Source organism: Ogataea philodendri (assembly GCF_020536065.1).
Source record: "Ogataea philodendri strain CBS6075 chromosome Unknown scaffold7, whole genome shotgun sequence".
Lineage (NCBI taxonomy): Eukaryota > Fungi > Ascomycota > Pichiomycetes > Pichiales > Pichiaceae > Ogataea > Ogataea philodendri.
In genome coordinates, this window is record NW_025763914.1 from 219,144 (window position 1) to 246,633 (window position 27,490).

The following is a 27,490-nucleotide window of genomic DNA, read 5'->3' on the forward strand; positions in this document are numbered from 1 at the left end:
TTTGTTCACTAATTCTTAACCTTTTCCACCACCAGCTTGTCGAAGTGGTACATTTGCGAGATTGTCGATTGTCTTTTCAACACCGATAAGTCGGCACGGGCCTTCTCCAGCAATTCCGCACTGTCGCCTTGGAAATCCTTCAGTTTCTTGAAATCCGTTCTTGCCTTTCTAAGGAAATATTCTCTGAAGTTGTAGTTTTCAAACTTGTACGAGTATCTGAGAAACTGTCGATACAACGACAAAACTTCCGGTTTCGAAACCATGACAAATATTAAAAGATCAATGAAAGCTTTGAGAAATAATTATTTGCCTTTTATTTAATTTTGAACATCCTTACATCGAGTATCGTATCTTTTATTTACCTTAAACCATGTCTACTGAGTACGACGTGGCGAAATCGTTTGTGCTGGCCACTTTGAAAACCATAGTGGTCACAACTACTCATTATGTCACCCAATTCAAGGATAACTACCCAAACGCCTGGTCTTGGCTCGTTTATTTGCTGGTTCTATATGTCACATATAGACTTCTCGTTGGAGCAGTCAGGTTTGTCTACAGAACCATTGTCAACATTGTGAAATTGGCCATACTAATTGTGGTGGTTGCTGTGGCCATCAATATCTGGATCACCAAACCTAAACCGGCCGACTGGATCCCTCAAATCCAGTACGCTCTAGTTCAATTGTACCATTTCTCCAAACTGTTGCTGGTGTATGTAACCGGGGTTGTCCGCAGCTTGGACTGGAAGAGTTTGTCCCAATCGGACTTCGACTCGTTTCTGGAGTCATTGAGTGCCACTCGGTCCAGACTAGAGACACTTTGGCAACACTTGAGATAGTGCTTCTCCAAGTCGCCTGTGCCACATGTGTGGCTGGTGTGTAAATGTATATTAGTATCAGTCTCTCAAGGTCGTGTACTTGCTTCCAAAATCCGAGTGTTGATTTTGGTTAGCCATTTGGAAAAAAAGGTGTTTTGTTTTGTTCTCTTTGGAAAATCGGAGCTTAGCGAATTAATTGAGCTGTAGACTATCCAATCAACAGCAAGTTCAATTTAAATTCACACAAACCGTCTAATTTGCCATTTTTTTGTTCCAATTACGGCCCCGTGTATTTGAAATCATTGCCCTCCAATTACGTCCATCATGTCCAATAGAAGAAGAGCATACCCACAACCAATGTACCAAGCCCCAGATCCGTCTGCGGCATATGGGATTCCTGCTCAGCCACAGCAGCCGGTGGCCGATCAGGGCATCTACGGTGCTCCCCAGGTCGCCAATCCTGTTGGCCAGCTGGCCCAAGGCGTGGAAGGAATCAACTTAGCAGCAGCCCCACAACCGCAAGCTCAACCTGTGCCTGCGTACCAGCCAGCAGCTCCTTCGGGACTGTACGGCGGAGTCGATCCGAGTATGCTTCCCTCACAAAGCTCTGCATATCCTCAGCCTTCGTACCAATCGCCAGCTCAGCCAGCTCAACAAACTCTGCCTTTGAACCAGCTCTATTCCACCGATCTGCTCAAGGAAACACCACCCCCAATCACAGACCTGCAATTCCCTCCACCACCGTTGATTCTGTCTCCAGGAACATCGCTCACGGGTAGTCCAGAGGCAAACGCACCGCCTGATTACTTCAGATCCACCTTGAACGTGGTTCCAACAACCAGCTCCCTTTTGAAAAAATCTAAACTGCCATTTGCATTAATTGTGAGACCATACACTTCGTTGCACGATTCCGAAGAGCCCATCCCTGTGACAAGCGACACTATCATTTCCAGATGTCGTAGATGCAGATCGTACATCAACTCGTTTGTTCACTTTACCGAGCAGGGAAGAAGATGGAGATGTAACCTCTGTTCGTTGCTCAACGACGTTCCAGGCGGGTTTGATTACGACAGACTGAACTCCAATCCTTTGAACAGAATGGACAGAGCCGAGCTTAATTACGGAGTGGTTGAATTTTTGGCTCCTTCAGAGTACTTGGTCAGACCACCACCACCTTTGGTTTATGTGTTTGTTCTTGATGTTTCGTACGCCTCTATTCAAAATGGATTGTTGGCCACAGTGACCAGAACTATTTTGGACAGTCTTGATAGAATTCCAAACGAAAACGGAAGAGCCAGGGTTGCATTCTTGGCCGTGGACTCCAGCATCTCGTTCTTCACAATTCCTAGCGATGATCAAGAGGACAAGGAAGTGTCGATGCTGATTGTTTCCGATCTTGACGAGGTGTTGATCCCATCTCCAGACAACTTGCTTGTGAACTTGAAGGACTGCAGAAAGAACGTTGACAAGTTGCTCACCAACTTTGTTGGCTACTTTGCCAACAACCAAAACACCGGATCTGCTTTAGGTCCTGCTTTGAAGTCTTCTCACAAACTGATTTCCCAGATTGGAGGTAAGATCATTGTGTTCAGTTCTGCTCTTCCAAACTTGGGTATTGGAAAACTTGCAATTAGAGACGAGAACGCTGTCAGTGGCAAACAGAAAGAAGCATCCGCACTTTTGACTTCAAACAACTCTTTCTACAAGTCGTTTGCTGTGGAATGTAACAAGTCGCAGGTCACTGTTGACATGTTCTTGACCGGCTCCAACTACCAAGACGTTGCCACTCTTTCTAACCTGCCAAGATACACGGCCGGTCAAACCCACTTCTACCCTGCCTGGTCTGCAAGCAGAGTGGAAGACATCACCAAGTTCACCAAAGAGGTTTCCAACCATCTCTCCATGGAGATTGCTTTGGAAGCTGTGTTGAGAGTTAGGGGATCTAGCGGATTGAGGATGAACTCTTTCTACGGAAACTTCTTCAACAGATCTTCGGATTTGTGTTCTTTCCCAACGTTCCCAAGAGACCAATCGTATGTCATTGAGGTGTCTATCGACGAGTACATCTCCAAGCCATACGTGTATTTCCAAGCCGCCGTGCTGCACACCACCAGTTTCGGTGAGAGAAGAGTGAGAGTGATGACTCTTGCAATTCCAACCTCCAAGGACCTTACTGACGTTTATGCTTCTGCCGACCAGCTGGCTTTGACCAACTACTTCACGCACCGGGCCGTGGAGAAGACTTTGTCGTCTTCCTTGAACGATGCTAGAGACTACTTGAACAAAGTTCTGGTTGACATTCTTGCCCTTTACAAGAAGGAGATCGTTCCGGGAAACCTTGGTTCTTCTTCGCCATTGCAGCTTTGTACCAATTTGAGAATGCTGCCACTGTTGTTGCAAGCATTGACCAAACACATTGCTTTCAGATCTGGCAAAGTTCCATCCGATCACCGTTCTTCTGCGCTCAACAGATTGTCGACTCTTCCATTGAAGAGTCTGATCTCTTACATCTACCCAACGGTGTATGCATTGCACTCGATGACCGACGACTGTGGACTCCCATACGACGGCGAGGACGAGCCGTACGAGATTCCACCAAAGAAGCACGGCGAGATTGTTCTTCCTGAAGCCATCAATGCCACCATTTCGAACTTTGAGAAGTACGGTCTGTACTTGATCAACAACACGTCTGAGCTGTTCCTGTACATTGGTGGAGATGCTGTTCCTCAGCTGGTGAACGATGTGTTTGGTGTTGAGTCGATGAACGAGGTTCCAATTGGCAAAGCAGAGCTTCCAGAGCTTGACAACGAGTTCAACTCCCGTGTGAGAAACATCATCAACAAGGTGAGAGAGAAAGACGGCTCGATCGAGTACTTGAACCTGTACATTGTGAGAGGTCCATCGATGAACGAGAACCTGATGAACACCAACAGAGACGTGATTCCGCTGAGAATGTGGAGCATGTCTGAGCTGGTTGAGGACAGGGTGAGCGCCAGCGTGAGTTACAAGGAGTACCTGACCCAGCTGAGAGAGAAGATCTCCAGCTAGCGGGCTGGGGGTGTATAAGTTAGAGAATACTAGCGGATGAAGAGTTATGCGTAGCCAGATAGGATATAACCACACCTCACACCTCATCAAGACCGGAAAAAGAAAAAAAATGGTACGAGTTTGCCCCAAACCGGTCTTTTGTTTTTGTAGTATCCGGTCTGCAAACCGACACGCTTTTCTCCAATTAAAAATGGTTCTTTGGTGAGCTGTGCCCGTGATTTTCGATGGCAGATCGCACCGAATGAATTTTTCCAGTGGTATTATCTACTAAACAAATTGTATAAGCTGTTTCTTGACAACTGATATTTCGTTGCAACATACCAGTAGCCAGGATACAAAGGGTAAGTGACTGCAATATAGACGAGGACAGCATGATCTGAGAGTTTTCCGTTTGCGATTTGGACCAGATTTGACTTGGATACCAGACACCTTGGAACAAGGGGAAAAACACAGCAGATGAGTTAAAAAGCGCTACAAAACCGGTTTTAAGCATTGATTACGCGTACGGGGAGTGTGTTGTGTGTCAATGTTGCCATGGTTGCGACGATTGGCGGGCTTGGAGGCCAAGCTGACCGACCATTCCCCGAACGTTTGAGAGCCCGACATGGCTAGTAATGCGATTGGGGATTGGCATGACCCAACTACACTACCGGACCCAGCGTTTACGTTGCGGTAGGTGGCCAGTTGCCCCCACGCGGTGTATCAGCCAATGAGAGCTCAACGATTTCGCAATTTTTTTCTTGGGCCTGAAAAAACAGCGTCCTGGGTCCAGGTGTTACGTCAGCAAGCCGGTGTGAGATTTTCAGAAAATGCATCCTCCAAAAAGATTATACTAACTTTCCAGATATAGAATGTTGAGACAAGCATTGAAGAGCGTTCCTAGAGTGCAGGTCAGACACGCTTCTGCACTTTCCCAGGCCACCGTTTCCAACATACAGCTCAGATGGGACAAGCTTCCAGAAGACGACAGAAAAGAGGTGATTGAGGCTCTTGCTGAAAGACAGAAACTCCCATGGAAAGAGCTCACTTCCGAGGAGAAGAAGGCTGCGTTTTTCGTCTCGTTTGGTGAGTGGGGACCAAGAAAGCCTATCCACTCCGCCGAGGACGTCAGATACATTTTCTGGGGTACCGTCATCGGTGTCGGTATCACTGCTGCTGGCTTCCTCTACTACAGATCAAGAAGATACATTCCAAAGACCATGAACAGAGAGTGGCAAGAGCAATCCGACGAGTACTTGAAATCGAAGAACGCCAACCCATTCAGCGGGTACTCTCAAGTGCAGTCCAAATAAGCCCTTCCTCATCTCCATCTCGTTGCCTATTCATCGTCAACCACAATGCTTTCCTATATTGGATACAAAGACAGGCAATAAAATTACACTATTATACACTCAGTTAATTACCACAGTTTTCTGTCGAACGTTTGTAGAACGGCTCGTGCTCGTGTTCCAAAACGCAACGGGACAGGTCGACCTGTAGCATTGGTCAAAGGTGCTGGTTTTTTCAGCTCTTCTGTCGGTCTGTCTGTCTTCACAGCGGCAACCTTGCACCGGGACTCTGGCTTGTAGACGGCCTTTGCTTGCGCGTACTTGTCGTTTTGCAAAACCTGCTCGAAATCGGCCACTTTGATCCAATTTAGCACAAGTTCCTGGAAATTGTGCTGTTCGTGCTCGTACAGCCGTCTGAGCTCGTGAAAGTCCGTCTGGTTGCGTTTCAAGAACGCACCAATCATTGGCCACAAAAACGTCCACACACGCGCCTTTTCTGCCGTCGTTAGCGGCCGTTTGGTTAGCGTGCTGTTTTCTCCGTAGAAATTCTCCGTCCCCAGCAATAAGATCGCTTGCAGGTCAACCAGGTACTCCTCCCCGTCAATCGTGAACGTGTAAACAGGCAGATACTGCGCGGTCTCCGTCTCGGAGCGTGGATTCTCAAAGTTGGCAATTTGCAACCCGTACGGATAGTAGCTGCGGATGTACCTCTTGCGCTCCACGTCCTGCCGCTCCAACACCTGCTTGGCCTGCTGCTCGGCCTCCTGTGCCTGTTTGGCACGCTGCTGCTGCTCCTTCTGTTTCCGTTGCTCCTCTTGCACGGCCTCAGCACGCAGCTCCTCCTCGCGCTTGCGCTCCTGCTCTGCAATCGTGCGCGCGATCTGCTGCTGCCGCGCCTTCTTGCGCTCGAGTCGCTGCTGTTCCAGAGCCTCGCGCGCCCTGCGCTCCTCCTCCTCAAGCTTCTGCCGCGCCTCTAGCTCCTCAGCAGTCGGCACCACAACCTTCTCCTCTTCCTTCGGGGCCTCCCGCACAGGAGTCGACACACGCGTCTCCACTGGCGTCTGCGACGCCGACCGCGAAGACACCTCGTCCTCAACGGGTTTTTTCTTGGGCTTCTTCACCTCAGACCGCTTTCTGTCCTCGTCTCCAGCCCGTTTGACGCTCTTGGGAGAAACCTCACGTAGCAGCTTGATCTCCTCCTCGTCAGGGACGTAGCTCTGCATCAGAATATCCATGGCCGTGCGTCCGCGTTTATCCTTCAACGAGGCATCGGCCTTGTTCTCCAACAGCAGCTTCACCATGTCGATATGGTCTTTGCCAACAGAATGCATCAGCGGAGTCATGCCAGCCTTGTCGACGTAATTCACCTTGGCTCCAAACGCAATGAGCAAACTGGCAATGTCTGTGTGGCCGTGTTTTGCAGCCAAACACAACAGGTCCGGCGAGATCTTGCTACCGGCGAGATTCGACACGTAATTGAGCACAAAAGTGACATCGTTCTCGGCCACTTTTTGGTAGACCTCCGACCGGCCTTCTCTCGAGAACGGATCGAAAAACATCTGCGACGGTCTCTTGGACGAGTCTTCCTTTTCCGAGTCTGTTCCCGGGCCCAAACTCTGGCTTTTCGAGTGCTGTCGCTTGTAGTCACGTGTAAACTGAGCGAGCAGCTTTTTGAGCTTCTTGAATTTGGCAAGCTCGTCTCCTTCCAAGTTTGTCAGGTCCCTATCTCTCTCCATTGCGTCCAGAGCAGAATCGCCGTGCGAGTTCACCAAACACGGGTTCGCTCCTCTATCTAGCAGCACCTTGACAACCTCGTAGTGGAGGTTGGAAGCAGCGTCGATCAACGGGGTATCTTTGTCTATATGTGCGAGTTGGGCGTTGATATCTGCTCCGTGGTCCAACAACAAGTTCACCACCTCCACGTACCCTTCAAGGGCGGCCTCGTGCAACGGTGTGTTGCCGGCAAAATCTGCCTCGTTAACGTCTGCTCCCGACTCGAGCAGTTCCTTGACCTCGTCGAAGTTGCCCTTGGCACAATGACGTTGCAATAACGACCGACCCGTGACGTCCTTTCCGTTTCTGCCCGACACTTTGCGCTCGCTGGTGCGTGAACTATGCGACGAGGACCTCTTTTGAAGAGGTTTTCTGGTGACACTGTCGTCGTCGGAGTCTATGTCTGAGTTTTTGCGCATGAGACGGTGGAACCGTTTAGTGCGGCGCGACGGGACGGGAATAGACTCGTCGATGTCTGTTTCCGACTCCGAAACGGGCGGAATAGGGTCCTTATGGGAAGCAGTGGTGACATTGGTGGGGGACTCTGTATTGGACAAGGAGCCCGAATCGTCCCGTTTCAAAGGGACAGCCGCCGCAGTGAGCGGCGACAAGCTCTTCTCCAAGGCGGCTGACCGTGATGGCGCGTCGTTGCCAGATAAAGACATGGGGCAGAACAAACAAGTACAAAGATGAGAAAAATTAATTATTTTAGGTTCCAGCGACGACAGCCGACGATCGACGTGTTCATACAAACGTACACAATTATATATCATTAGAAGGAGAAGCCGGGGGGCTGTACCCGAGATGACGGCCCCATTCCATGACCTCGTAGATGAGGGCAAAGTTCGGGGAGATGAGAGGCGCTCTTTGTTTGAGCAGGTTGTAAGCCTCGTTGTAGCCGATTTTCTTGGACTTCATCATGTAGGCCAAGATGAGCGACGCAGAGCGCGAGACGCCGCATTGGCAGTGGATCAGGACCCGTTTATTCTGGGCGAGGGCGTCGTCGATGATCTGTGTGAGTTTGGGGAAGTCTGCCACGAGTTTGGAGGTGTGAGTCCATGGGATGTAGTAGTATTGGATAGTTTGGCCGCTGATGGAGATTTTGTTTGTCATTTGGGTTGTGTAATCTGTGATTTCCTGTGCCACATTGATGATGACGTCGAAGTCGATCAATTGGGTGATTGACGGCTCTGAGTAGAGGTACAGGTTTGGGTCGAGCACGCACACGGGGCCCTGGGGATATGCATTTTGGACGGATCCTGTGTTGTAGCCATGGGGGCCCGACACGTTGGAGGAGCCCAAGCAGCCCGAGGAGCCTGTGCTGGAGCCAGAGGTGCCCGAGGTGCCAGAGGTGGAGGACGCGAACTGGAGCGAGTTTGCTGATTCGAGCGAGTGCTGGGCCGACGTGGCGGCGCGCGGGGGCTGTGTAGCGGTCGAGTTGATGGTGAGTGTGAGGGATCGGCCGCGCGCGTTGGCGGTGGACTGCTGAGTTGGGGAGTTTGCTGTGGACATTAAAACGGCATTTAGCGACGGCGTTCGATACAGTCGCGGCGATCTGGGCGACGCGGGCGAATGCGACAGAATCTGTCTGCTGCCGTTCGCAGAGTACGTCAACGGCACAGGGTACTTTGTCTGGTTCTTGGACAGGTCCAGTTGCAGGTTCTTAAGGTTCTTTGGCCTTCGTTGGGAGTTATTTCCACTAAACGGTTGCTGCAAAGAGCAGGAGTCCTGCGGTGGGTCATCTATTTTGGCCATCAAGAACTGCCATGCCTTATTCTGAAAGCACAAACACAACGATGAAGACAGAATCTTTAAACCGTAAATCTATTCTGAAACAAAGATTCTAATTTTAGTAGAGATGAAAACAGTTGCATTAATTTTTGGTGTGGATATTTACTAAGCTTCTTTGAACACCGGCATTTATTTTCTCCACGGAGTAATTCACCGGGGAGTTATCCAGACACCGCAGGAACTCTGTCACGGACCCGCCCACGCCGAAGTAGATGTCTTTGGCGGCCACGAGACTGCGACACGAGCTGGTTCGCGTGAGGTCTGTTATGAGCTGTGCCACCACCGGCAGATGTTGCGGCGAGTAGATGGTTTCTGAGGAAACGGCAAGAGTGGGCGCGGTGACCAGCCGGTCCAGCTGTGTGGCGAAACCCCGGCCCCACGACCCGCTCACAAACGAAACGCCAATCTGCTGCGAATCAAGCTGCTCTTTGAACCGTGCAACCAGCTGCTCTGTCACGTCGATCTCGTCCGGCCGCACGTTTCCCTCCACGTCCGCGCGCGTCTGCAGCCTCTCCAGCTCCTGCGCGTCCAACACGGTCAGACACCACGTCAGAAACAGGTTCGGCACGCTCACCAGCCGCAACACCTCGTAGTTGAAGTCGGTCAGCACAAGATCCACCCCGTGTAGGTTCTGATGCAAAATCGTCTGCAAGACCAAACAGCTCGGTAACGCCGTGCCGCACCCGAGCTCCACAAACGTGCGGAACACAGAAACATCCGTCTCTTGCAGCCGGTGCATCAGGTCGTAGCAGCACTCCCACGACTTGAGCCCGCCCTCGTACACGCCGTTGCGCACGTCCTCCGCGGTCGTGCCCACAAGCACCTGCAGCTCCTCCGAGTCGCCGTCCTCGCCCATCAGCTGGTGTCGCACGTCGAAGAACTCGCGACGGTAAAGCCGTTTTGGGAACTCGATCTGTTCAAACGAGATCCGCGTCCCCACCAGCCGCCCCAGAAAATGCTCCAGCGTGTACGTTTGCGGCCTGACAGTCTCCTGCACGGCGTCTAGCGGGTTCCCCACCGTCTGCGGCTCCTCCGTGTCCGACTCGAACCCAAACTGGAATCCCATTAAAGTTTAATTTTCAACTAAATATTTTTTCCGCATTTATTTCCCGTCTCCACGTATGTCTGAATTTGGCTCGTACCTGGAAGAGTTCGAGCCGCTGAAACACGCCAACGAGCTGGTGGTGTCGACCAACAACGTCGACGACACCGCGCTGGACCTGACAACGTCCATCAAACGGCTCCAGTTCGACCTCAAAGACGTGGACAAACGGCTGCAGAAAAGCTCGAACGAAAACTACACATCGCTCATTGCCGAGCTCGACACCGCACAGGACCTGCACACGACGATCGGCGAGCTCAAACCGTCGCTCAAACAGGTCAACGCGTCGTACTCGCGGCTGCAAACAGAAATCCTCAAGCCGTACAACGAGTCGTCCAATTTGCACTCGGCCCTCAGAAAGATCCACCAAACCTCCAACCTGCTCAGATCGTCCACGTACTTTATCTATCTGGTGTCGCGGATCGAGGAGATCGACAAATCCGACCAGAAATTGAACCAGAAACCGTTCCGGTCCGTGTACGCTCTGGCACGGCTGTTGAACCAGATCAAGCTGCATCTGGCCGATTCGCCGTTCCTCAAGAGTCTGAAGCTCGTGCGCGACTACGAGACGTTCCAGCAGTTGCAAACAACAAAAGTCATGGACGTGTGCAATAGCCACCTGAAAAACCTGTCTTTGGAGTACGACGACCAGTCGATCTTGAACCTAGTGTACGCCTTGTCCATCATGTCGTCGGAGTCGTTTTACAACCAGTTGCAACAGCTGCTGAGTCTTAAGATTGCTGGTGCAATCAATCTGATCATCAAGAACCTCAACAACCCAAGGGGCCTTGAAAACGTGTTTGCACAGGTTTCTGCTTCCGGAAAGCTGATCAACAACCTGGAGAAGGTGATGCGGTCGAACAAGTGGCAGGATGCGTCGTCGTCCAAGGAATCCGCAGCTAGCACGGTCTCGATCCTCGATAAAGTCAATTCTGTGCTGCATTTCGGAAACTCGCTAGGAACGCTGTTCTGGAAAGACACGGCCGTTGGAGTCGAGCCCAAATTCAAAGATATCGTGCACAAGGGCGGGCCCATTGCAAAGAACCTGCGTTCCATCAAACAGGACATCTATGACATGGTGAAGAAAGCCGTTTTGGACTCGTTCGTTGACGAGAAAAGAGACGACTGCATCGAGGTGCGCATGATGCTCAACAGCGTGGCCTCATTAGATAGGTCTCGATAATCGAATGTCGCTATGAACTTTTCGCCTTGGACTTGCGGCCGCCTCTGCGGGTCTTTTTCACTCTAGTGAGCTTTGCGAGCTGTGCAACCCGTGCAGTCCATTGCTTTTTGCGTTTTTTCGCTTCGATCTTGGCCAGCCGCTGTTTCCTGCCGCGACGGGCTTTTTGTTGTGGCGGCAAAGGAACCCTCACCGGCTCGTCAACAGCGGAAATCGAAATCACCTTGTAATTACTAGGAACAAGCTTTTGGCTCTGTTGTAGAACATCCCGCCCGTCAACGGCCGCCTGTTGAAACGCCTGTTGCTCGGCCGCCGTGTACCGGGCAAAGTAGTACGACTCTGGCCGCGCAACGTTCTCCACAAGCCGGTCGTCCACATCCACCTGCCTGTCCTCCAAACTCACAGCCACCTGATCTGAGCCTGAAAAGAGCGGGAAAAACTCGCGGACCGGCGACTCCTCAGCCACACCGGGATCCTCTACGTCCACAAGCTCAAACTCAAACTCCGGCACAAAAGAGTACCCGTTATCGGTGTCCATGGCTACCCAAAAAGAATTTGACACAACAGCCGTTTCTGAAACACCCCCAAATTACCCGGCCTGTCTGGTCTCAGTTTGGTATATTCTGCAAAAGCCATTTTAATTTCCAAACATATAAAGAACGCGTTTTTATACCCTTCCCCCTCAATTATAAACCATTCACGATGTTCAGATCCCAAGTTAGAAAGTTTTCCAGCACCGCACGTGCAGAGCTAGCCAAAATCAACCTGATTGGTGTGATTGGCACAGACATTTCCGAGGCCGTCACTAGCAACGGCAGACCGTATGTTCGCTACGCTTTGGCCGTGGACAACAAGGCCAAGGGCAACGAGAACACCTCGTGGTTCAACATCGTTGCCTTCACAGATCATCAAATAAATTTCACCAAGACGTTCTTGGGAAAGGGTGCTAAGGTGTATGTCGAGGCCGACGTTTCCAACAATGTGTTTGAGAAAGACGACGGAAGCAAGGCCGTTAGCTGGAATCTGTATCAGAGAACCATTGAGGTGATTAGATTCCCAAAGGCTTCGTCCAAGCTCGAGACTTCCGGCGAGGAAGAGGAATAGTTGTGTTTATTAATTGTCGAGTTCAATTAAATAACCTTGTAGATACTAGATATCGGAGTAGTTGAGTCCCATGCGGTGGAGGTCGCGACGGATATCCTGGTCCAGGAGGTCGAGTTCTGCCTGGCGCAACTCACGGCGGATGTCCTCGTCTTTGGGCGTGGTGGCTTGCGAGTTGTCCATGCTGATCGACGCGGTGTCGACGCTTCTGCCGTACGACTTGACCTCGTCCATTTCCCAGCTCGAGACCGGCGATTTTTGCGAGTACTCTTTCGAGATCGGCGACTCCAGAGTCCGTTCCGACGCGTGTCTGGTGAGATAGTTCTGTTGTTTCGCCACATGTCTCGAGTCCCGCCAGTTTCTGTAAGTCTTGGTCATCTTGCGACCAGCAGGAACAGACTCCACCCAGCCAACGTACATCTGAACAGCGTCCTCGCCGAGTCCAAACAGACAGAAGCTCACAATCGACACACTGATTAGGATCCATCTTTCCGCGTCCTGCGAGGCCTTGTATGGAATACGCAGAATGATGTCCCAGTACAAGTTCTTGGCAAAGTCCGGCTTGAACCCTGGTTTCATGTCGCGAACCATCAGAATCAGAGAAACAAGCTTCAACGGGAACATGGCTGCAATCACAAGAACACTAAACAACAGCAGTTTGTTGAACTTGCGCAAAGAGTAGCCCGAGTTGGTGCATTGAAGAATGTTTCTGGTGTTGGTCCTCTTGACAAAAAACACAACCAACGTACCGGCAGCAGTGATGAATCCCAAAACAGCCCAGAAAAATAGCCAGAAGTAGTACAACAGCACAGAAATGCCGTAGTTGGCCATCATCAGCCGACATCCAGCACATTGAGTGATACCGTACCGGAACATCATGCCAAAATACACAAACGCAGCAACCAACACAGGGAACCCAAGCACACAGAACAATTCAAACGCCATCTTGGTCTTCCACCGTGAAAACCACATCTCTGTCCATTTGTTGGCCATCAGAATCAGCAACAAGTTCAAAGAGATGCAAAAAATGGCTCCCGGGATACCTATTTGAGCCATGATCTGGACTCTCACAATCAAATCGCACCAGCCACGGCCGTCCCAGTTGTCAACAAAATTGTCTCCGCCCCAAATGATCGTGCCAACAAGTCCCTGAATCATCCAGATCTCCAGATAAACCAACAACGCACTTGCAGGAACGTTGCGAGAGTTGATGTGCCACAGCATTGGCGGAACATTCAGAACAAAACAAAATGTTTGGATGAATATGAGAAAAGCACGCAAACCAGCCATTATCAGATTCCAATTGAGATGCCAATCCGTGCTAAACCCACCATCTTATATGTGTGCCCATGTTTTAGTCTGGTGTATGATATTTTTCCTTTCAGACCCTAATCGGGTAAGAATGCGGCTGTGCAAAAAGGACAACTCTGCGACAGCGAACCCAGCTAATCTGTCAAAGAATGACGCACCGCAACCCCAACAACGACTCCCAAACACATCTGGCCAAACAGCGCAACACACGACCGACCTGCCCATCTGTCCATTTTTCTGTTCACTGCGCAATGCGACTCCCATAACTCCTCGCCGTCCGGGTCGGCAAACGGGTCAGACCCGCCAGAGTCCTTCGACATGACACTTTTCCAGTCAAACTCGCTATCAACGTCGTACACGTCAAGCGCACCGCCCAGAGTCACCTCCTCGTGCACCCAGCAGTACATCCGTACACCAGATATAACAAGCAGCACAAGCGGCACAATCAGGCCGGCAAAGAACGACTAAGGTTAGTTAGTTGGCACAGATGGGGCAAGGAGAACACTACTTACGACCTCTGCGTGTCTCAGAACAGTTCTTTGGATCGCACAGGTGTGGCAGATACACTGTTTTGCTGGCTGTTTGCTGTTTTGCAGCTCGTCGACTTTACCAAGGATGATTTTCTTCATGGTTAGCAAGACAGCATGGACACACACGAGCTTTATAAAGGGTTCCAGTTGACATCTGAGACAGTGACGAGGTGATTTGAATTGACCGTGGTTTTATAAAAAATATTACCTTTTTTGGAAGTTCAATGGATTAGCAGACTCACTGTCTGTAAAGATGCTCGAAATAGTGTTTGACAAACGCCAAAGGATGGTCTGCGTCCTGCGACCCCATTTTGCCGAGTCCAGGCGAAAAACAGGTGATTGGTAGCACAAGAACGTCAGACACAAGTTTAGGAACGTCGAGCTTGGTGAAGTCTTTCCATGTGACTTTGGAAAATATGCCCGACAACATGTAATCGTTGAAATACTTGAAGATCCCATCGGTCCAGACGCCGGCGCCGGTCCAGTCCATGATTGAAAGTTCGTTCGAGGAGTCAAATTCCAGAGCTCCTTCTTTATTTCTCCGGAGAGTTTCCTCGGTGATAGAGGCAATGATCTCACGCAAGACTGGATGGCCCGGTTTGGCCTGGATCACCCAGTTGGCAAACTGCAATCTTCTGGCGTAGTACTGTCTCCAGTCCGGGGTGTCAGGGTCCGACTGGATCCCCACAATGAGCCCGATTTCCCAAGGATCAACATTCTCGGGGATCCAGTTTGGAATTGGCTGCAATGGCAGCGTGTCCACGTCTGCATACACTCCTCCTTTGGCAAATAGCATCAGGTACCTGAAAAAGTCCATTTTCAAGATAATATGGGGGAGCAGCTCGTACGCCTTGATCACCTCGGGAATATGCATGTACAAGTAATGAATGATAGCGTTGGACGTGTCGTCGTTGAACAGCTCGTGAACAAATCCGGGGTTCTTCAACGCCCATTGCTCTTCTCCTTCTTTGTATTTAGGTCCAAAACTGGCATCGTTAAGTCCGTATTTCCAAGATTGCCAGATGTAGGCCGGGAACTTTCTGTTTTGGTCGTATGGGAACATGTATGCGAGTCTTTCCCGCAAAGTAGCTTCCTGGTTTGGTCTGCGAAGTTCGTTTAGCTGTTTTTCGAGCTTGGCCCTGTCGTTTTCGAGCTTTTTGAGCCGCGTGTCCTGCTCCACAAGCAGTTTCTCTGTCAAGTCGTTAAGTTTCCGTGCGAGTTCAAGCTCTTCGGTGCTGGCCTTACCCGAAAAACCGAATCCTGAGCCCCTGCCGTTGGGTCCACTGGCTTGTTTCCCTTCTGTGAATTCCTTCACAGGCACGCCGGGACCCAGCACCTGCCGCAAGTCTGGCGTGGAGTCGGACGAGACCTGCACGAGCACCAAAATGAGCACCACGATGGCCACGGAAAGCAGCACTGTGCGCTTCAGAACGTTTGATTTCATCGCCACGTAGGGATTTACAAAAATAAATAATTTGAGGTGAACCGGTAGCACTCAGACACACCTCAGACCGGGAGAGAAGGGAGTTAGGGGATGAGGAAGCACAAGGCGGGGGTGGGATGGGGGTAGGCAAGTAAGACTGTTTTGGTCTGTTGAGTTGTCAGACAGACCACATTTTCCTCCTGTACGAACCCATCCTTCTCTGTCGCTCCGCTGGTCGCCTGCTGCTGCTGCTCCTAAAACAGCACAGCCAGATAAAAAATTATTTTTCACAATGTATAGAGGGTCTTTCTTGACGGGTGTGCGCTTTGCCTGTCGGTGGGGTCTTGGCGCTGGACGGCGTTCGGGGACGAACACGCTTGCGGCCATGAATAGACAGCACCACACGGGTTGGCGATATATGTTAGTTGGCGGGTCTCGGCCTTTGGTACAGTGGAACGCGCGGAACAAGGGCAAGCCTCCAATGGCAACGGTTCTAAACGAGATCAAGCGATGGAAGTCCGACGTTCCACGGCCACAGACTCCGCGCGAGCGGTTTCTGGCAGCAGGAAAGAACAAATTGGACCGGCTCAAGCTACGGGCGAAATGGATATTGCTGCGACAAAACCGGCCGTTCAACGTGGACGAGATCAGTGCGTTTTTGTCGTGGATCGTGATGGGCAACTTCCTGTGGATTTTCATTGGGACCACCACGTTCTGCGGACTGATCATCTACGCAGGCAATCTTTTCACCGACGGCAAGATAAACAAGAAAGTTCTGGAGAAACTGATCACCCTAGACAACAAATTACAGGTGGACATCACAGGCAACGACTTCAAGGCTTCGTGGGAAGACGGGATGATCAAGTTCCAGAATTTGGTGATGAACTCGGGCGCTAATGGACATTTAAAGTACTCTTTCAAGATAGACACAGTGACGGTGACGTTATCGCTTAGCAAATGGATGGAAGGAAAAGGTCTTATTAAGGACGTTAATTTGACCGGGGTGATTGGCACGGCCGATCTGGACGAGCACTACGAGGAGGTGATGGACGAGGCGTTTTCGCCGCAGTACGAGTTCGAGCAGTTTGAGGTGAACAACCTCAAGCTTGTGATGAAACGGAAAAAGAGCGCTCCGATGGAGGTGGAGATTTTCAACTGCAAGCTGCCGAAACTGCGCCGCAACTGGATCACGTACGACTTCATCAATGCGGACGCGCTGTCCGGGTCGATCAACGGGTCGCTGATCACGCTGCACAAACGGCAGCACCAGTTTGCGCAATTTGCGGGGATGGACACCACCGAGGACAATTCTCCATGGAAGAAGGTGACACGGCTGCGGATCGACCAGCTGGACCTGTCGCGAGTGACGGGACCCAAATCGAAGCTGAACTGGCTGCGGGCGGGCACTGTGGAACTGGTGGTGGATATCATGCTACCAACGGAGGACGACAACGAAAGTCTGACAGATTTGCTATTGCCGGGCCATCAGGGCGTGGAGGGAAACAAGTACGTTGTTCTGGACTGCAAAATCAACTTCCATGATTTGCAAGCACGGATGCCGGCCAAGACGCCAAGCTCGTCGCTAACGCAAACCCCGTACATTTCAGAGACAGATTTACGGGGCTTAGTGAGCTTTATCAATAACAAGCGCTTTGGCTTGGCTCTTCGCGCATCAGAAGGCTGGGACATTGACGAGACCGCCACATACGACAGGGCTGAGTTGGCTGCCGACGCGGATCTTAGAGACAATGACGAGTCGCAGGTTCCTACAGTGAAGTTTCGGTTGGTGCACAATCTGGCAGACTTTGAGTTGGTTGACATTGTTGCTATTCTGGGACTGCATTCGGATACGGTTCACGATCTGGGCCCATTGCAGCAACTGAGTTACCAAAATAGCAACAAATTGCTAGACTCCGCCATGACGGAACTTTTGGGGTGTTTGATGCTCTACAAAGAGGAGCTCCAGCAACGGCTGATAGGGGCGTACGCCAAACGGACAAAGTTTGAGATCTTTTTCAACAACTTTGTGCTTGGGAACTTATTGTTGGTTGGTCTTGGCAGCTTTGTGATTTAGCATCGGTCGGTTTTCTACACAACCGTGCACCGCGTTTTTTTTTCGCTCTCCAAGAGTGCCCCATTCTTGGATTCGTATAACTATAGTTATTATTTTTCATGCAGCCTCTCCAATACGATCTGTTTCGATGCAGCAGCACACGTTGTAAGGCGGAATTGCCCACGCAGATGGTACAATACATGAACAGACGGCATTTGCTACGATGTGTCACTCTCGAAATACGCCCAAATTACTAAGCACGTTTTTTTCTAACCGATGCGAAATTTTTAGTGCCCGGTCCGTGCGCACTTAAATGCAACAAATGTCGCGGTGTGGGTTAATTAGGTTTTATAGCCATATTGTTTGTATATCCGCGCGTTTCCGTTGGTTTATATATATATGAGCTGGTCCTGACTCAACATAAAGCCAAACTACAACATTAACTCCGCCATCCAAACCATCACTAATAATTAATAAATAATCAAACTGATATCTCCGGTTCCCAAATCCGGCAATTAATTAGAGTAAAAGGAGTGATTGTTCATTTTTTATACGAAACATTTTAAATCTTGTTCATCATCCATGTGGAAACCGTGGGGACAAGCTTACGAAGACCTGGAAACCCAGGGTCCTCAGAAGGTCAAGAGAGAAAGACCGTTTAGAACTCTCCACACCCATATTCTGGCTCTGATGCTTGCTCTGGCTATGGCTGTGGTTGCTATACATTTCTACCTCAAAGCTGCGCAACTTAATAGAGAATTCGAGGAGGAGTTTGGACCACGGCTAATCACCATCGAGTCGTTAACACACGACGTTTCCATCAAGCCGATCCACTCGCATAACGACGAATGGAGAAGACATCCGCTGCTGGATGCGCTTCGAGCCGGAGCTAACTCAATAGAGGCCGATTGTTACTACCGCGAATCCGACCCAGACACCATTTTGGTGGGCCACAACCCGTCCTACTTGTCGCGCAAGGCCAACCTCGACGCCATGTATCTGGACCATCTGTTTGATCTGTTGAAGCAGTCGAATGCAGGCCCGGATAGCCGCGATGGAAAGAACGGGATCTTTTACACCTCGCCAGAAACCACCACGTATTTCTACGTGGACATCAAGAACAACCGGGAACAACTATTGGAGGTGTTCCAACACAAGCTACAACGGTTCTTGGATAATGATTTCCTCACCACATACAATTCCACGTCAGACACGTTCCACGAAGGTCCACTTACGATTATTGTCACGGGAGATGTTCCGTACGACCAAATCAGCTCGCAGGAGCTCGTTTACACGTTCATTGACGCTCCGTTGAACGAGCTCGTGGACCCGGAGAAGGCCGCTCTCTACCCCGCCAACAAGATTTCGCTTTTTGCCTCTGCTTCGCTGGGCCAGCTCACGGGCTCGCATAAGGCCGTGAGTTTGTTCAATGGACTGTCCTCGAGTCAGCTCGCCGACTTGGACAAGTTCATCAAGGCTGCACATTCGATCAACCTTAAAACGCGGATTTGGGACACGCCCAAGTTCACCAAGGCGATCAAACACAAAGTCTGGAAGCAGCTGATAGAGTTAGACTCGGACTACCTTAACGTTGACGATCTCCGAGAAGCTATTCATTTTTAAGTAGTAGAATAAAAATAACGACCGATGAGAAAAATAATTAAATTTAATTAAAATCAATCTTATTTAGCACAATGGTAAGTATTTTAACCCCAAATATGCTAATTCAGTCATTAAACCCTCACACCGGCCTTCCTCGTGGTTGGCAGATCCGCATTTCCAAGACTCATGGTCAGGAATACTACTATAACCCGGGAAAGAGCGAGTCTGTTTGGACTCCACCTGAGGGCACCGACCAGGAGGCGTTGGATTTGTATCTGTCCAAAAACCTACACAAGCCGAAAAAAGTGCGCGCCAGACACATCTTGGTGAAACATAGAGACTCCAGAAGACCATCTTCGTGGAAAGAACAGAACATTACGCGTTCCAAAGAGGAGGCGGTCGACTTGATCAAAAAATACAAGAGCCAGATTGAGTCTGGTGAGGTTCCGTTCGAGGAACTTGCTGGCGAGAGCAGCGATTGCAGCTCGCACGCCAAAGGAGGCGATCTGGGCTTCTTTGGTCCGGGAGAGATGCAGCCGAGCTTCGAAAAGGCCACGTTTGGACTGCAAGTGGGCGAACTTAGCGACGTTGTCGAGTCCGACAGTGGCATCCACCTGATCGAGCGCACGGGCTGATTACGTAAGCGCGCCATTATTGTTCGGGTGGACATTTCTTGGACGTTGGAAATAGAATGTGTTTAGAAACTTTTGCACGCGAGCCAGCGACGAAATAGAGTTCCCCCGATGATGTCCATTGTCGCCAAACAAAGGGTCTCCATTTTTAGTGCATTTCAAATGGCCAAGTGGCACAGCTTTGCCAAAGTGCCGTTTGCAATTATTCGGCCGCAAATAAATAATTTCCATAAAAGGGCGATTTCGTACTCAGCCAAAAATTTACACTCCCACACTTTACTTAATACCATGAGCGTTCCCAAGAGACAGGTGTTACCTACCAATGTGAAGCCCGTGCACTACGACGTGAGCCTGAAGCCGGACCTGACGACTTTCAAGTTTGATGGTGAGGTTGCTATCGACTTGAAGGTTCAGGAGACAAGCGACTTCATTGAGTTGCATGCCCTCGAGATTGAGTTTTTGGAGGTTCAATTGAAGACTTCTGGTGGCGAGTACAAGCCAACGAAGACCACCAGCTCGGAGAAGGACCAATCTACTACGTTCAAGTTTGACGAGTCTGTTTTGAAGGAAGGCGAAACGGTTCAATTGGCCATCAAGTTCATTGGCGAGTTGAACGACCAATTGGCCGGGTTCTATAGATCCTCGTACACAGAGAACGGCGAGACCAAGTATCTTGCCACGACGCAATTCGAGGCCACCGACGCGAGAAGAGCGTTCCCTTCTTTTGACGAGCCTAATTTGAAGGCAACATTCTCCATCACCCTCACGGCAGAGAAACACTACACTTTCCTTTCCAACATGGACGTCAAGGAGGAGACTCTTGTTTCCGACACTTTGAAAAAAGTGGTTTTCAACAAAACGCCTCCAATGTCCACCTATTTGGTGGCTTTCATTGTGGGTGAATTGAATTACGTCGAATCAGAGTACAAGTTCAGAGACGTTCCAATTAGAGTCTACACCACGCCAGGTTACGAGGCTGACGCTAAGTACTCGGCCGAGCTGGCCGCCAAGGCCCTCGAGTACTACGAAAAGGTATTCGATATCCCATACCCGCTCCCAAAGATGGACATGGTTGGTATCCACGACTTTGCTGCCGGAGCCATGGAGAATTGGGGTCTGGTCACCTACAGAATGGTGGACCTGATGATTGGCGAGAAGTCCAGTAACGCCGCCAAGCTGCGTGTTTCCGAGGTTGTGGCCCACGAACTGGCCCACCAGTGGTTTGGTAACATCTGTACCATGGACTTTTGGGACTCGTTGTGGCTGAACGAGAGTTTTGCAACCTACATGAGTTTCAAGTGCTGCGACTACCTCGAGAAGGACTGGAAGATCTGGGAGAACTTTGTCAACGACTCGTTCCAGACTGCTCTTTCTTTGGACAGTTTGAGATCGTCGCACCCAATTGAGGTGCCTGTTGCCAGTGCCGACGAGATCAACCAGATCTTCGACGCCATTTCGTACGAGAAAGGTTCCTCTGTGTTGAGAATGCTAGACAACTGGCTCGGAACAGAGAATTTCATCAAGGGTGTCTCGCACTACCTGAACAAGCACAAGTACGGAAACGCCGTCACCGAGGCTCTGTGGGACTCGTTGGCCCAGGTTTCCGGTAAGGACGTGAATAGCGCCATGCAGGTTTGGACCAAGTCGGTCGGATACCCATTGGTGCAGGTTTCTGAGAAGGACGGTAAGGTTTCTGTTTCGCAGCAGAGATTCCTCACCACCGGTGATGTCAAGCCAGAGGACGACAAGACCGTGTTCCCTATCTTTTTGAACCTCAAGACCGACTCTGGAATTGACAACATTGTTCTGGACAAGAAAGAGGCCACTTTGGACGTGAAGAGCTCCGATTTCTTCAAGGTCAACGGCAACTCCACCGGTGTTTTCAGAGTCAACTACGAGCCTGAAAGATGGACTGCTTTGGGTGCTGCCTCCGACAAGCTTTCTGTTGAAGACAAGGTTGGACTTCTCTCTGATGCCGGAGCTCTTTCTGTTGCAGGTATTGCCAAAACCACCAGTTTGTTGACTTTGGTTTCCGAGTTCAAGGACGAGGAGTCGTACTTTGTTCTTTCGCAATTGGTCAGCAGACTCGAGAGCTTGAAGGCTGCATGGATCTTTGAGGACGAGAGCGTCAAGGCTGCTCTGGAGTCGCTTGTCAGAGACCTGATCAGCGAAAAGAGCCACCAAAAGGGCTGGGTCTTTAACTCGTCAGACTCGTTCCTTGACCAAAGCCTCAAGACTCTTCTGTTCAAGGCTGCTTCCTCCAACAAGGACGAAAAGACCGTCGAGGCGTCCAAGTCCATTTTCGCAAAGTACATTGCCGGCGACAAGTCTGCTTTGGACCCTAACCTTAGAGACTCTGTTTTCAGTGTTGTTGCTTCCACTGGTTCCCAAAAGGAGTTTGATGCTTTGCTCAACATTTACAAGACTTCCCAGATCAGTGACGAGCAGATCACTGCTTTGAGAAGTCTGGGTAAGTTCTCTGACGAAGCTCTTCTTGACAAGGCTTTAAGCTTTGTTTTGGACGGTACCGTGAGAAAACAGGATATTTGGATTCCAATGGTGGGAATGTCTGGTAGCAGAATTGGTATCGAGAAAGTGTTCAACTTTTTGACCACCAACTGGGACCAGATCATCAAGCTTGTTCCAACTTCGTTGCCATTGTTTGGTGGAGTTATCTCTATCGCCATTGGCCGGTTCACCAAGAAGGAGCATTACGACCAGATCAAGGCCTTCTTTGCCGACAAGGACACCAAGGCATTTGACCAAAAATTGGCTCAAGGTTTGGAGTCCATCGAGGGAAAGATCAAATGGCTTGAAAGAGACTCCGAAAACGTTGCTCAATGGCTCAAGGAACACAAATACTTGAAATAAGCTTCTGGAGATACGATTATGTAATGAACGTAGTAAGATCTACCAAACAAAACAAAAATCCCCATTTTAGAAATTGCCCATTTCTCCCCATCTTGTCTTGTTTCGCGTAACATGGAACCTTCAAGCGCCCAATTAAACGCCGACACATCGACTCCGCGGTCCAGTGCACGAATCTGGCACGTTCCAAGACCCAGCAGCGCTCCAAAGGAGAAATCAAGTATGGAGATAATTACCCCCTTAACTACAAGAGAGCTCGGACCTTCCAAGATCCCGGTAATCACACCGAAACCAAACAAGGTTGTTTCAAGAGCCTCTTCGGACTGGCCTGCTCATGGAATCAGGTTTGATGACGTGATTAACGACACCTCGTTGACCCCAATCAACGTGTTTGGCAGAGCCATGACGGCCGGGTCGGTTGCAACAACAGCCACAGTGGTGACCAAATTGAGCTCGAACGAGCTGAAAGAAGACGACTCGGTGTCGTGTTTCACCAATTCGTCGACCTCAACACCTTGCAACCCAAAGAAGCGGAAATTGGAAACAGAAGCGCTGCCATTCTTTAAATACAACAAGCTGGAGGAACTGTCCAAAGAGGAGAAATCCATGTCGAAAATGATGGCAGACCCAGAAATGAACGCCTGGATCAACGAATCCTTGGAAACAGTGAAAGACTACGAAAAAATTGTACAACGTGTGATTGCACTAAGACACAAGTTCAACAACCTGGTGGAAACAGAGTCTGAACTTTGAATATTGCTATAGGAGTTTATTCTGTGAGATACACAACATTAAACAGGAAGTGTATGGCTTACTTTCTGTATCTTCTGAGACCTCTGTTAGCAGAGACAGCGATAACGGAGGCTGGGACCTTGAAACCAAGGGATTTGATCATTTCGTCGGTGTCAGCATCGATGTTGAGTTGACCCTTGGTCTTCTTCAAGTCCAAGGCGGACACTTCAGGAACATATTGGTCCTTTCTCTCTCTCTCTTCCTCTTGCAATTTGAACGAGATACCTCTGACTGGACCTTTTTGAATTCTCTTCATCAAGTGGGTGGTGTAACCGGCGATCTTGTTTCTGAGTCTCTTGGATTGGATCTCAGCGATTTCGCTGGTCAATCTCTTGTTGACTTCAAAGTCCAAAGTCAATTTTGGATAGTATTTCTCGATGAGCACCTTCGAGGCTCTCTTGACGGTCTTGGTTCTAACTCTACCCTGACATGGTTAGTATATTTGATATCGTTTGCTGAACCCAGCTAGCTGTTACCTACCATTTTGTGATGTTAGTTTTCAATCCTGGTTTAAGAAATTTTTCACAAAGGTTGAACAAGAAAAAAAGTTGGCAAAGCCCGACACAACATCACGTGACACACTTTGCTCTGCTCTGCTATTACATAACCCAGATAAAATCTGTCCTTTTTCTTTCTGTGCAACTACGTTGGCCCTCTGAATATTGCCGGAATTATTTCAGGCCTGACCCGCATTGCGTACATAGGGGCGAAAATATAAATAGTGCGATATCCCCCCGTTTTCAATGGCGAAATTCCACTGTGATGTGTGCTCATCGGATTGCACGCGGCGTGTGAGGATACGTTGTGCTGTATGTGCCGATTATGATCTTTGTGTTCCGTGTTTTGCCAAGGGAGAGAGCTCTGGCAAACACAAGCCGTACCACGATTACCAGGTGATTGAACAGCATCAGTACCCGATTTTTGACGAGGACTGGGGAGCTGACGAGGAGTTGTTGTTGATAGAAGGTTGTGAGACTTTGGGGCTCGGCAACTGGCAGGATATCAGTGACTTTATTGGGGGGAGATCCAAAGAAGAGGTTGGCCAACATTACGAGGACTACTACCTGAACTCTCCATGTTATCCTATTCCCGATTTGAACAAGACTTTTGAGAACGTTTCGACCTCGTCGTTTCTGCGCAAACGCAAGCAGAGACTCGATTCGCGCAAGAATCTGCCTCTACCTCCTCCAAAGAAGGTTTTGACGTCGAAACCGTTGTGTTCTGATCTGCAGAAATATATGCCTGGTCGACTGGAGTTTGAGGAAGAGGCCGAGGACGAGGCGGAGAAAGTGGTGCAAGACATGGTGTTTGAGGACGACGAGGCGGAGAACGATATCGACTTGAGGCTCACAATACTGGATATCTACAACTCGAAGCTGACTTTGCGTGCGGAACGCAAACGGCTGATGTTGAAGAACAACTTGTTGGATTACAGAAACAACATTGCGGTCGACAAGAAGCGCACAAAAGAGGAGCGAGATTTGTTCAACAAGTTGAAAGCGTTTGCACGGGTCATGACTGCAGACGACTTTAGGGAGTTCACCGACGATATGCTGGCGGAGATCCGTGTGCGCAATCGGATCCAGCTGCTCCAGGAGTGGCGGCGCAACGGCGTGACGTCGTTTGAGAACGGATCCAAGTTCGAGAAGGACAAGGTGGCGCGGCTGTCGCGGCTGAACATGGGAGTTGGGGCCGGGCCGATCTCGTCAGGCCGCGAGCGGCACACGTTCAACTCTGTGCGGTCGACGTCGCGTCACCAAACTCCGTCGTACGAGTCGAACTCGAAGAAACGCGGCCACCAGCCGCTGGACATCTCGCAGGCGTTGGACTACGACCTGTTGTCGGACGAGGAGAAGGTGTTGTGCTCGAACTTGCGCATTCTGCCAAAGCCGTACCTGGCGATCAAGGAGACACTTTTCCGGGAGCTTTTGCGGACCGGGGGTGTGCTCAAGCGCAAGATTGCCAAGGACCTGCTCAAGATCGATCCGGCCAAGACCATGAAGATCTACGACTTCTTTGTGCAGCAGAAGTGGTGCAACGCCGTGTAGTGTATTATAGTGTACGACAAGAGTTGGGTGGGGGGATCACTTGCCCCCACTGCAAAAATATTGCGCATAAAAAAATTGAAAAAAAAATATTTTAAAATCAAGACGTCATGTCCAAAGCGCAGTATTTCCTCGAACAGAGCGTTCCGGAGTTGAAAGACCTCGAGAACAAGAAACTGTTCACGCGCAAAGAGGTCACCATGATTATGCGGCGTCGGACGGACTTCGAGCAGCGTATAGCCGGGCGCGGATCCAAGCCGGCAGACTTTCTGGCCTACTACCGGTTCGAGAAGAACCTCGATCGCCTCAGACGCAAGCGGTACACGAGAATGCGTGCTGTGATTGATACGCGGCCGTCTGTTTCAGACTGGGCCTCTGATAGACGCATTTTCTTCGTCTTTGAACGGGCCGTTAACAAGTTCCCAAAGAGCATGGATCTGTGGTCCGCGTACATCAAATTTGCGCGCAAGAAGGGCTCCGTTAAGGTGCTTTACTCGATATACTCAAAACTGCTGCAGTTGCAGCCCAAAAACATCAACGTGTGGTTCAGTGCGGCCAACTACGAGTTTGAGCATAATAGAAACGTCAAGTCGGCTAGAAACCTGTTCAAGCGGTGTGTGCGGTTCAACGGTGAGAAAACAGAGGTCTGGCTCGAGTTCATCAAGCTGGAGCTGACGTACTTGTCGAAACTGCTGCTAAGGAGACGGCTGCTGAACCTGATGACAGAGCAGCAGCAGATCCAGGACCTGCGGGACAACGAGGGCGACGCGTTCGAGGGCGACGACCTGGTGAGCCTGATTCCAGACACAGAGGTCAATAGCGAGCTCAACAAGCTGCCCGAGCTCAACACGGACGTTTTGGGCACCGCAGCTACAAATCCGGTTTTGAAAGGTGACCTTGTGCTGGCCATTTTCGACGTGGCCGCCGCAGCCGTGCAGAAAGACGCACCCGACAAGTTCGCGCGCGTGTGGGAGCTCGCGGAAAAGATGCTCGCGCTCGTGGACTCGTTCGACGCCCTCGACAGACTGTACCTCGCCAACCACGTTGTCGAGTGGCTGGCGCATGACCACGGTCACGTGCCGGAGGTGGTGCTGCTGCAGCTGACGCTGTCGCTGCGGTACACGGAGCTGGACGACGCGGATTTCGTGGCCACGCTGCAGAGCTCTGTGCGGGCGTACCAGTCGTGGGCGGCCAAGAGCCGCCTGGACGTGGAGACGAAGGAGCAGCTCAAACGGATGTACGTGGACTTTCTCACGCAAAAGTACCTGCTGCGCGCCAGCGGCGACGTGCGACAGGTGCTGGAGCTACTTCTGAAGAAGCTTAAATAGACTAATCGACTTTACTTAGGTCACTAAGCTGGATCTTCTTGGAGATCCGCTTGTAGCCCAGACCGACCGCGCCGACGGCTCCCAGGACGATCGACGCGAGGCAGTACAGAGCAACTAGTGCAAAGCTGGGCGGGTTGGGCAGCCGCAGAAACCGCACGTCCTGGTCGTTGACGTCGAGCCGGCCGCCATCGATCCAGTGCACGTCGAATTGCAGCGGCACCTGGTCGCCGATGATCACTTTGGTGGTGTTGAGCGAGCTGGACCAGGCTGTGCTGGAGACGATCTGGTTATCCTTGGAGAGCAGCAGAACGTTCAAGTTTGGGTCGATGTCGAAGTGGGATTCCTCCACCACGCCGCGGAACTGGAACACCAGCGGCACAGTGACGCCTGTGGCTGGTTTCACGTCCATGCGACACGAGAACGGCACGTCGTTGTGCAGGTACAGCTGGAACAGATGGTACAGTTCGTCTTCGAACTTGACTGTGCAGGTGATGCGTTCGTTGACGCCGTATTTGAACGCAAGTGGGGCGTTTGTTTCCAGGCACCGCACGACGGGCTCGAGCACGACGTTGCCGTTGGCATCGAACTTGTGCTCGCCGTTGTCGATCTGCCGGGCGTTGCACGCGAGTTTGACCGGGTCGTTGACGGCGTAGGCGGGCAGTTTGGCCAGGTCGAGGTCTGTTTCCGGGAACGGTCTGATTTTGGCCGCAAGGGCACACGAAATCAGCAACAGCACACGAAACAGCATCAAGCCAGGTTTTAAAATTAGCAAGTGAAAATAAAAAACAGGATAAAACCTCCAATTAGTGTACAAATACATAGCAAC

At 50.5% G+C, this 27,490-nt stretch overlaps 26 protein-coding genes across 26 annotated transcripts; 11 read left to right on the plus strand and 15 right to left on the minus strand.

The window, feature by feature from the left end:
- Positions 1 to 8: 8 nt before the first annotated feature.
- OGAPHI_002928 (uncharacterized protein) lies at positions 9 to 263 on the minus strand (the record flags this gene model as incomplete). Its single annotated transcript, XM_046203852.1, has 1 exon — positions 9 to 263. One exon carries the CDS (start codon positions 261 to 263, stop codon positions 9 to 11), a length of 255 nt encoding a protein of 84 aa, XP_046062091.1.
- Positions 264 to 370: 107 nt separating this feature from the next.
- Positions 371 to 838, plus strand: OGAPHI_002929 (uncharacterized protein; the record flags this gene model as incomplete). Its single annotated transcript, XM_046203853.1, has 1 exon — positions 371 to 838. The coding sequence occupies one exon, from the start codon at positions 371 to 373 to the stop codon at positions 836 to 838; it is 468 nt and encodes a 155-aa protein (XP_046062092.1).
- A 303-nt stretch (positions 839 to 1,141) lies between these two features.
- On the plus strand, positions 1,142 to 3,865 carry OGAPHI_002930 (uncharacterized protein; the record flags this gene model as incomplete). Its single annotated transcript, XM_046203854.1, has 1 exon — positions 1,142 to 3,865. One exon carries the CDS (start codon positions 1,142 to 1,144, stop codon positions 3,863 to 3,865), a length of 2,724 nt encoding a protein of 907 aa, XP_046062093.1.
- OGAPHI_002931 (uncharacterized protein) lies at positions 2,504 to 4,358 on the minus strand (the record flags this gene model as incomplete). The annotated part of the gene is made up of 2 exons (XM_046203855.1): positions 2,504 to 3,861; positions 4,187 to 4,358. 2 exons carry the CDS (start codon positions 4,356 to 4,358, stop codon positions 2,504 to 2,506), a joined length of 1,530 nt encoding a protein of 509 aa, XP_046062094.1.
- Positions 4,359 to 4,716: 358 nt separating this feature from the next.
- Positions 4,717 to 5,157, plus strand: OGAPHI_002932 (uncharacterized protein; the record flags this gene model as incomplete). Its single annotated transcript, XM_046203856.1, has 1 exon — positions 4,717 to 5,157. One exon carries the CDS (start codon positions 4,717 to 4,719, stop codon positions 5,155 to 5,157), a length of 441 nt encoding a protein of 146 aa, XP_046062095.1.
- A 107-nt stretch (positions 5,158 to 5,264) lies between these two features.
- OGAPHI_002933 (uncharacterized protein) lies at positions 5,265 to 7,571 on the minus strand (the record flags this gene model as incomplete). The annotated part of the gene is made up of 1 exon (XM_046203857.1): positions 5,265 to 7,571. The coding sequence occupies one exon, from the start codon at positions 7,569 to 7,571 to the stop codon at positions 5,265 to 5,267; it is 2,307 nt and encodes a 768-aa protein (XP_046062096.1).
- OGAPHI_002934 (uncharacterized protein) lies at positions 7,378 to 8,091 on the plus strand (the record flags this gene model as incomplete). Its single annotated transcript, XM_046203858.1, has 2 exons — positions 7,378 to 7,587; positions 7,711 to 8,091. The coding sequence occupies 2 exons, from the start codon at positions 7,378 to 7,380 to the stop codon at positions 8,089 to 8,091; spliced, it is 591 nt and encodes a 196-aa protein (XP_046062097.1).
- On the minus strand, positions 7,669 to 9,763 carry OGAPHI_002935 (uncharacterized protein; the record flags this gene model as incomplete). The annotated part of the gene is made up of 2 exons (XM_046203859.1): positions 7,669 to 8,715; positions 8,804 to 9,763. The coding sequence occupies 2 exons, from the start codon at positions 9,761 to 9,763 to the stop codon at positions 7,669 to 7,671; spliced, it is 2,007 nt and encodes a 668-aa protein (XP_046062098.1).
- Positions 9,764 to 9,818: 55 nt separating this feature from the next.
- Positions 9,819 to 10,982, plus strand: OGAPHI_002936 (uncharacterized protein; the record flags this gene model as incomplete). Its single annotated transcript, XM_046203860.1, has 1 exon — positions 9,819 to 10,982. One exon carries the CDS (start codon positions 9,819 to 9,821, stop codon positions 10,980 to 10,982), a length of 1,164 nt encoding a protein of 387 aa, XP_046062099.1.
- OGAPHI_002937 (uncharacterized protein) lies at positions 10,502 to 10,834 on the minus strand (the record flags this gene model as incomplete). Its single annotated transcript, XM_046203861.1, has 1 exon — positions 10,502 to 10,834. The coding sequence occupies one exon, from the start codon at positions 10,832 to 10,834 to the stop codon at positions 10,502 to 10,504; it is 333 nt and encodes a 110-aa protein (XP_046062100.1).
- Positions 10,983 to 10,992: 10 nt separating the features above from the next.
- Positions 10,993 to 11,517, minus strand: OGAPHI_002938 (uncharacterized protein; the record flags this gene model as incomplete). The annotated part of the gene is made up of 1 exon (XM_046203863.1): positions 10,993 to 11,517. One exon carries the CDS (start codon positions 11,515 to 11,517, stop codon positions 10,993 to 10,995), a length of 525 nt encoding a protein of 174 aa, XP_046062101.1.
- Positions 11,518 to 11,681: 164 nt separating this feature from the next.
- OGAPHI_002939 (uncharacterized protein) lies at positions 11,682 to 12,083 on the plus strand (the record flags this gene model as incomplete). Its single annotated transcript, XM_046203864.1, has 1 exon — positions 11,682 to 12,083. One exon carries the CDS (start codon positions 11,682 to 11,684, stop codon positions 12,081 to 12,083), a length of 402 nt encoding a protein of 133 aa, XP_046062102.1.
- Positions 12,084 to 12,128: 45 nt separating this feature from the next.
- On the minus strand, positions 12,129 to 13,370 carry OGAPHI_002940 (uncharacterized protein; the record flags this gene model as incomplete). The annotated part of the gene is made up of 1 exon (XM_046203865.1): positions 12,129 to 13,370. One exon carries the CDS (start codon positions 13,368 to 13,370, stop codon positions 12,129 to 12,131), a length of 1,242 nt encoding a protein of 413 aa, XP_046062103.1.
- A 155-nt stretch (positions 13,371 to 13,525) lies between these two features.
- OGAPHI_002941 (uncharacterized protein) lies at positions 13,526 to 13,798 on the minus strand (the record flags this gene model as incomplete). Its single annotated transcript, XM_046203866.1, has 1 exon — positions 13,526 to 13,798. The coding sequence occupies one exon, from the start codon at positions 13,796 to 13,798 to the stop codon at positions 13,526 to 13,528; it is 273 nt and encodes a 90-aa protein (XP_046062104.1).
- Positions 13,799 to 14,159: 361 nt separating this feature from the next.
- On the minus strand, positions 14,160 to 15,365 carry OGAPHI_002942 (uncharacterized protein; the record flags this gene model as incomplete). The annotated part of the gene is made up of 1 exon (XM_046203867.1): positions 14,160 to 15,365. One exon carries the CDS (start codon positions 15,363 to 15,365, stop codon positions 14,160 to 14,162), a length of 1,206 nt encoding a protein of 401 aa, XP_046062105.1.
- A 397-nt stretch (positions 15,366 to 15,762) lies between these two features.
- On the plus strand, positions 15,763 to 17,418 carry OGAPHI_002943 (uncharacterized protein; the record flags this gene model as incomplete). Its single annotated transcript, XM_046203868.1, has 1 exon — positions 15,763 to 17,418. The coding sequence occupies one exon, from the start codon at positions 15,763 to 15,765 to the stop codon at positions 17,416 to 17,418; it is 1,656 nt and encodes a 551-aa protein (XP_046062106.1).
- Positions 16,074 to 17,215, minus strand: OGAPHI_002944 (uncharacterized protein; the record flags this gene model as incomplete). Its single annotated transcript, XM_046203869.1, has 3 exons — positions 16,074 to 16,293; positions 16,381 to 16,815; positions 17,196 to 17,215. 3 exons carry the CDS (start codon positions 17,213 to 17,215, stop codon positions 16,074 to 16,076), a joined length of 675 nt encoding a protein of 224 aa, XP_046062107.1.
- A 561-nt stretch (positions 17,419 to 17,979) lies between the features above and the next one.
- Positions 17,980 to 19,020, plus strand: OGAPHI_002945 (uncharacterized protein; the record flags this gene model as incomplete). Its single annotated transcript, XM_046203870.1, has 1 exon — positions 17,980 to 19,020. The coding sequence occupies one exon, from the start codon at positions 17,980 to 17,982 to the stop codon at positions 19,018 to 19,020; it is 1,041 nt and encodes a 346-aa protein (XP_046062108.1).
- A 71-nt stretch (positions 19,021 to 19,091) lies between these two features.
- On the plus strand, positions 19,092 to 19,634 carry OGAPHI_002946 (uncharacterized protein; the record flags this gene model as incomplete). The annotated part of the gene is made up of 1 exon (XM_046203871.1): positions 19,092 to 19,634. The coding sequence occupies one exon, from the start codon at positions 19,092 to 19,094 to the stop codon at positions 19,632 to 19,634; it is 543 nt and encodes a 180-aa protein (XP_046062109.1).
- A 285-nt stretch (positions 19,635 to 19,919) lies between these two features.
- OGAPHI_002947 (uncharacterized protein) lies at positions 19,920 to 22,502 on the plus strand (the record flags this gene model as incomplete). Its single annotated transcript, XM_046203872.1, has 1 exon — positions 19,920 to 22,502. One exon carries the CDS (start codon positions 19,920 to 19,922, stop codon positions 22,500 to 22,502), a length of 2,583 nt encoding a protein of 860 aa, XP_046062110.1.
- Positions 20,550 to 22,048, minus strand: OGAPHI_002948 (uncharacterized protein; the record flags this gene model as incomplete). Its single annotated transcript, XM_046203874.1, has 3 exons — positions 20,550 to 20,942; positions 21,171 to 21,618; positions 21,690 to 22,048. 3 exons carry the CDS (start codon positions 22,046 to 22,048, stop codon positions 20,550 to 20,552), a joined length of 1,200 nt encoding a protein of 399 aa, XP_046062111.1.
- OGAPHI_002949 (uncharacterized protein) lies at positions 22,137 to 22,615 on the minus strand (the record flags this gene model as incomplete). The annotated part of the gene is made up of 2 exons (XM_046203875.1): positions 22,137 to 22,404; positions 22,494 to 22,615. The coding sequence occupies 2 exons, from the start codon at positions 22,613 to 22,615 to the stop codon at positions 22,137 to 22,139; spliced, it is 390 nt and encodes a 129-aa protein (XP_046062112.1).
- On the plus strand, positions 22,614 to 27,427 carry OGAPHI_002950 (uncharacterized protein; the record flags this gene model as incomplete). The annotated part of the gene is made up of 5 exons (XM_046203876.1): positions 22,614 to 23,186; positions 23,299 to 23,727; positions 24,185 to 25,335; positions 25,479 to 26,631; positions 26,813 to 27,427. 5 exons carry the CDS (start codon positions 22,614 to 22,616, stop codon positions 27,425 to 27,427), a joined length of 3,921 nt encoding a protein of 1,306 aa, XP_046062113.1.
- Positions 22,832 to 23,107, minus strand: OGAPHI_002951 (uncharacterized protein; the record flags this gene model as incomplete). The annotated part of the gene is made up of 1 exon (XM_046203877.1): positions 22,832 to 23,107. The coding sequence occupies one exon, from the start codon at positions 23,105 to 23,107 to the stop codon at positions 22,832 to 22,834; it is 276 nt and encodes a 91-aa protein (XP_046062114.1).
- Positions 23,311 to 23,774, minus strand: OGAPHI_002952 (uncharacterized protein; the record flags this gene model as incomplete). Its single annotated transcript, XM_046203878.1, has 2 exons — positions 23,311 to 23,708; positions 23,768 to 23,774. 2 exons carry the CDS (start codon positions 23,772 to 23,774, stop codon positions 23,311 to 23,313), a joined length of 405 nt encoding a protein of 134 aa, XP_046062115.1.
- On the minus strand, positions 26,666 to 27,412 carry OGAPHI_002953 (uncharacterized protein; the record flags this gene model as incomplete). The annotated part of the gene is made up of 1 exon (XM_046203879.1): positions 26,666 to 27,412. The coding sequence occupies one exon, from the start codon at positions 27,410 to 27,412 to the stop codon at positions 26,666 to 26,668; it is 747 nt and encodes a 248-aa protein (XP_046062116.1).
- Positions 27,428 to 27,490: the final 63 nt, after the last annotated feature.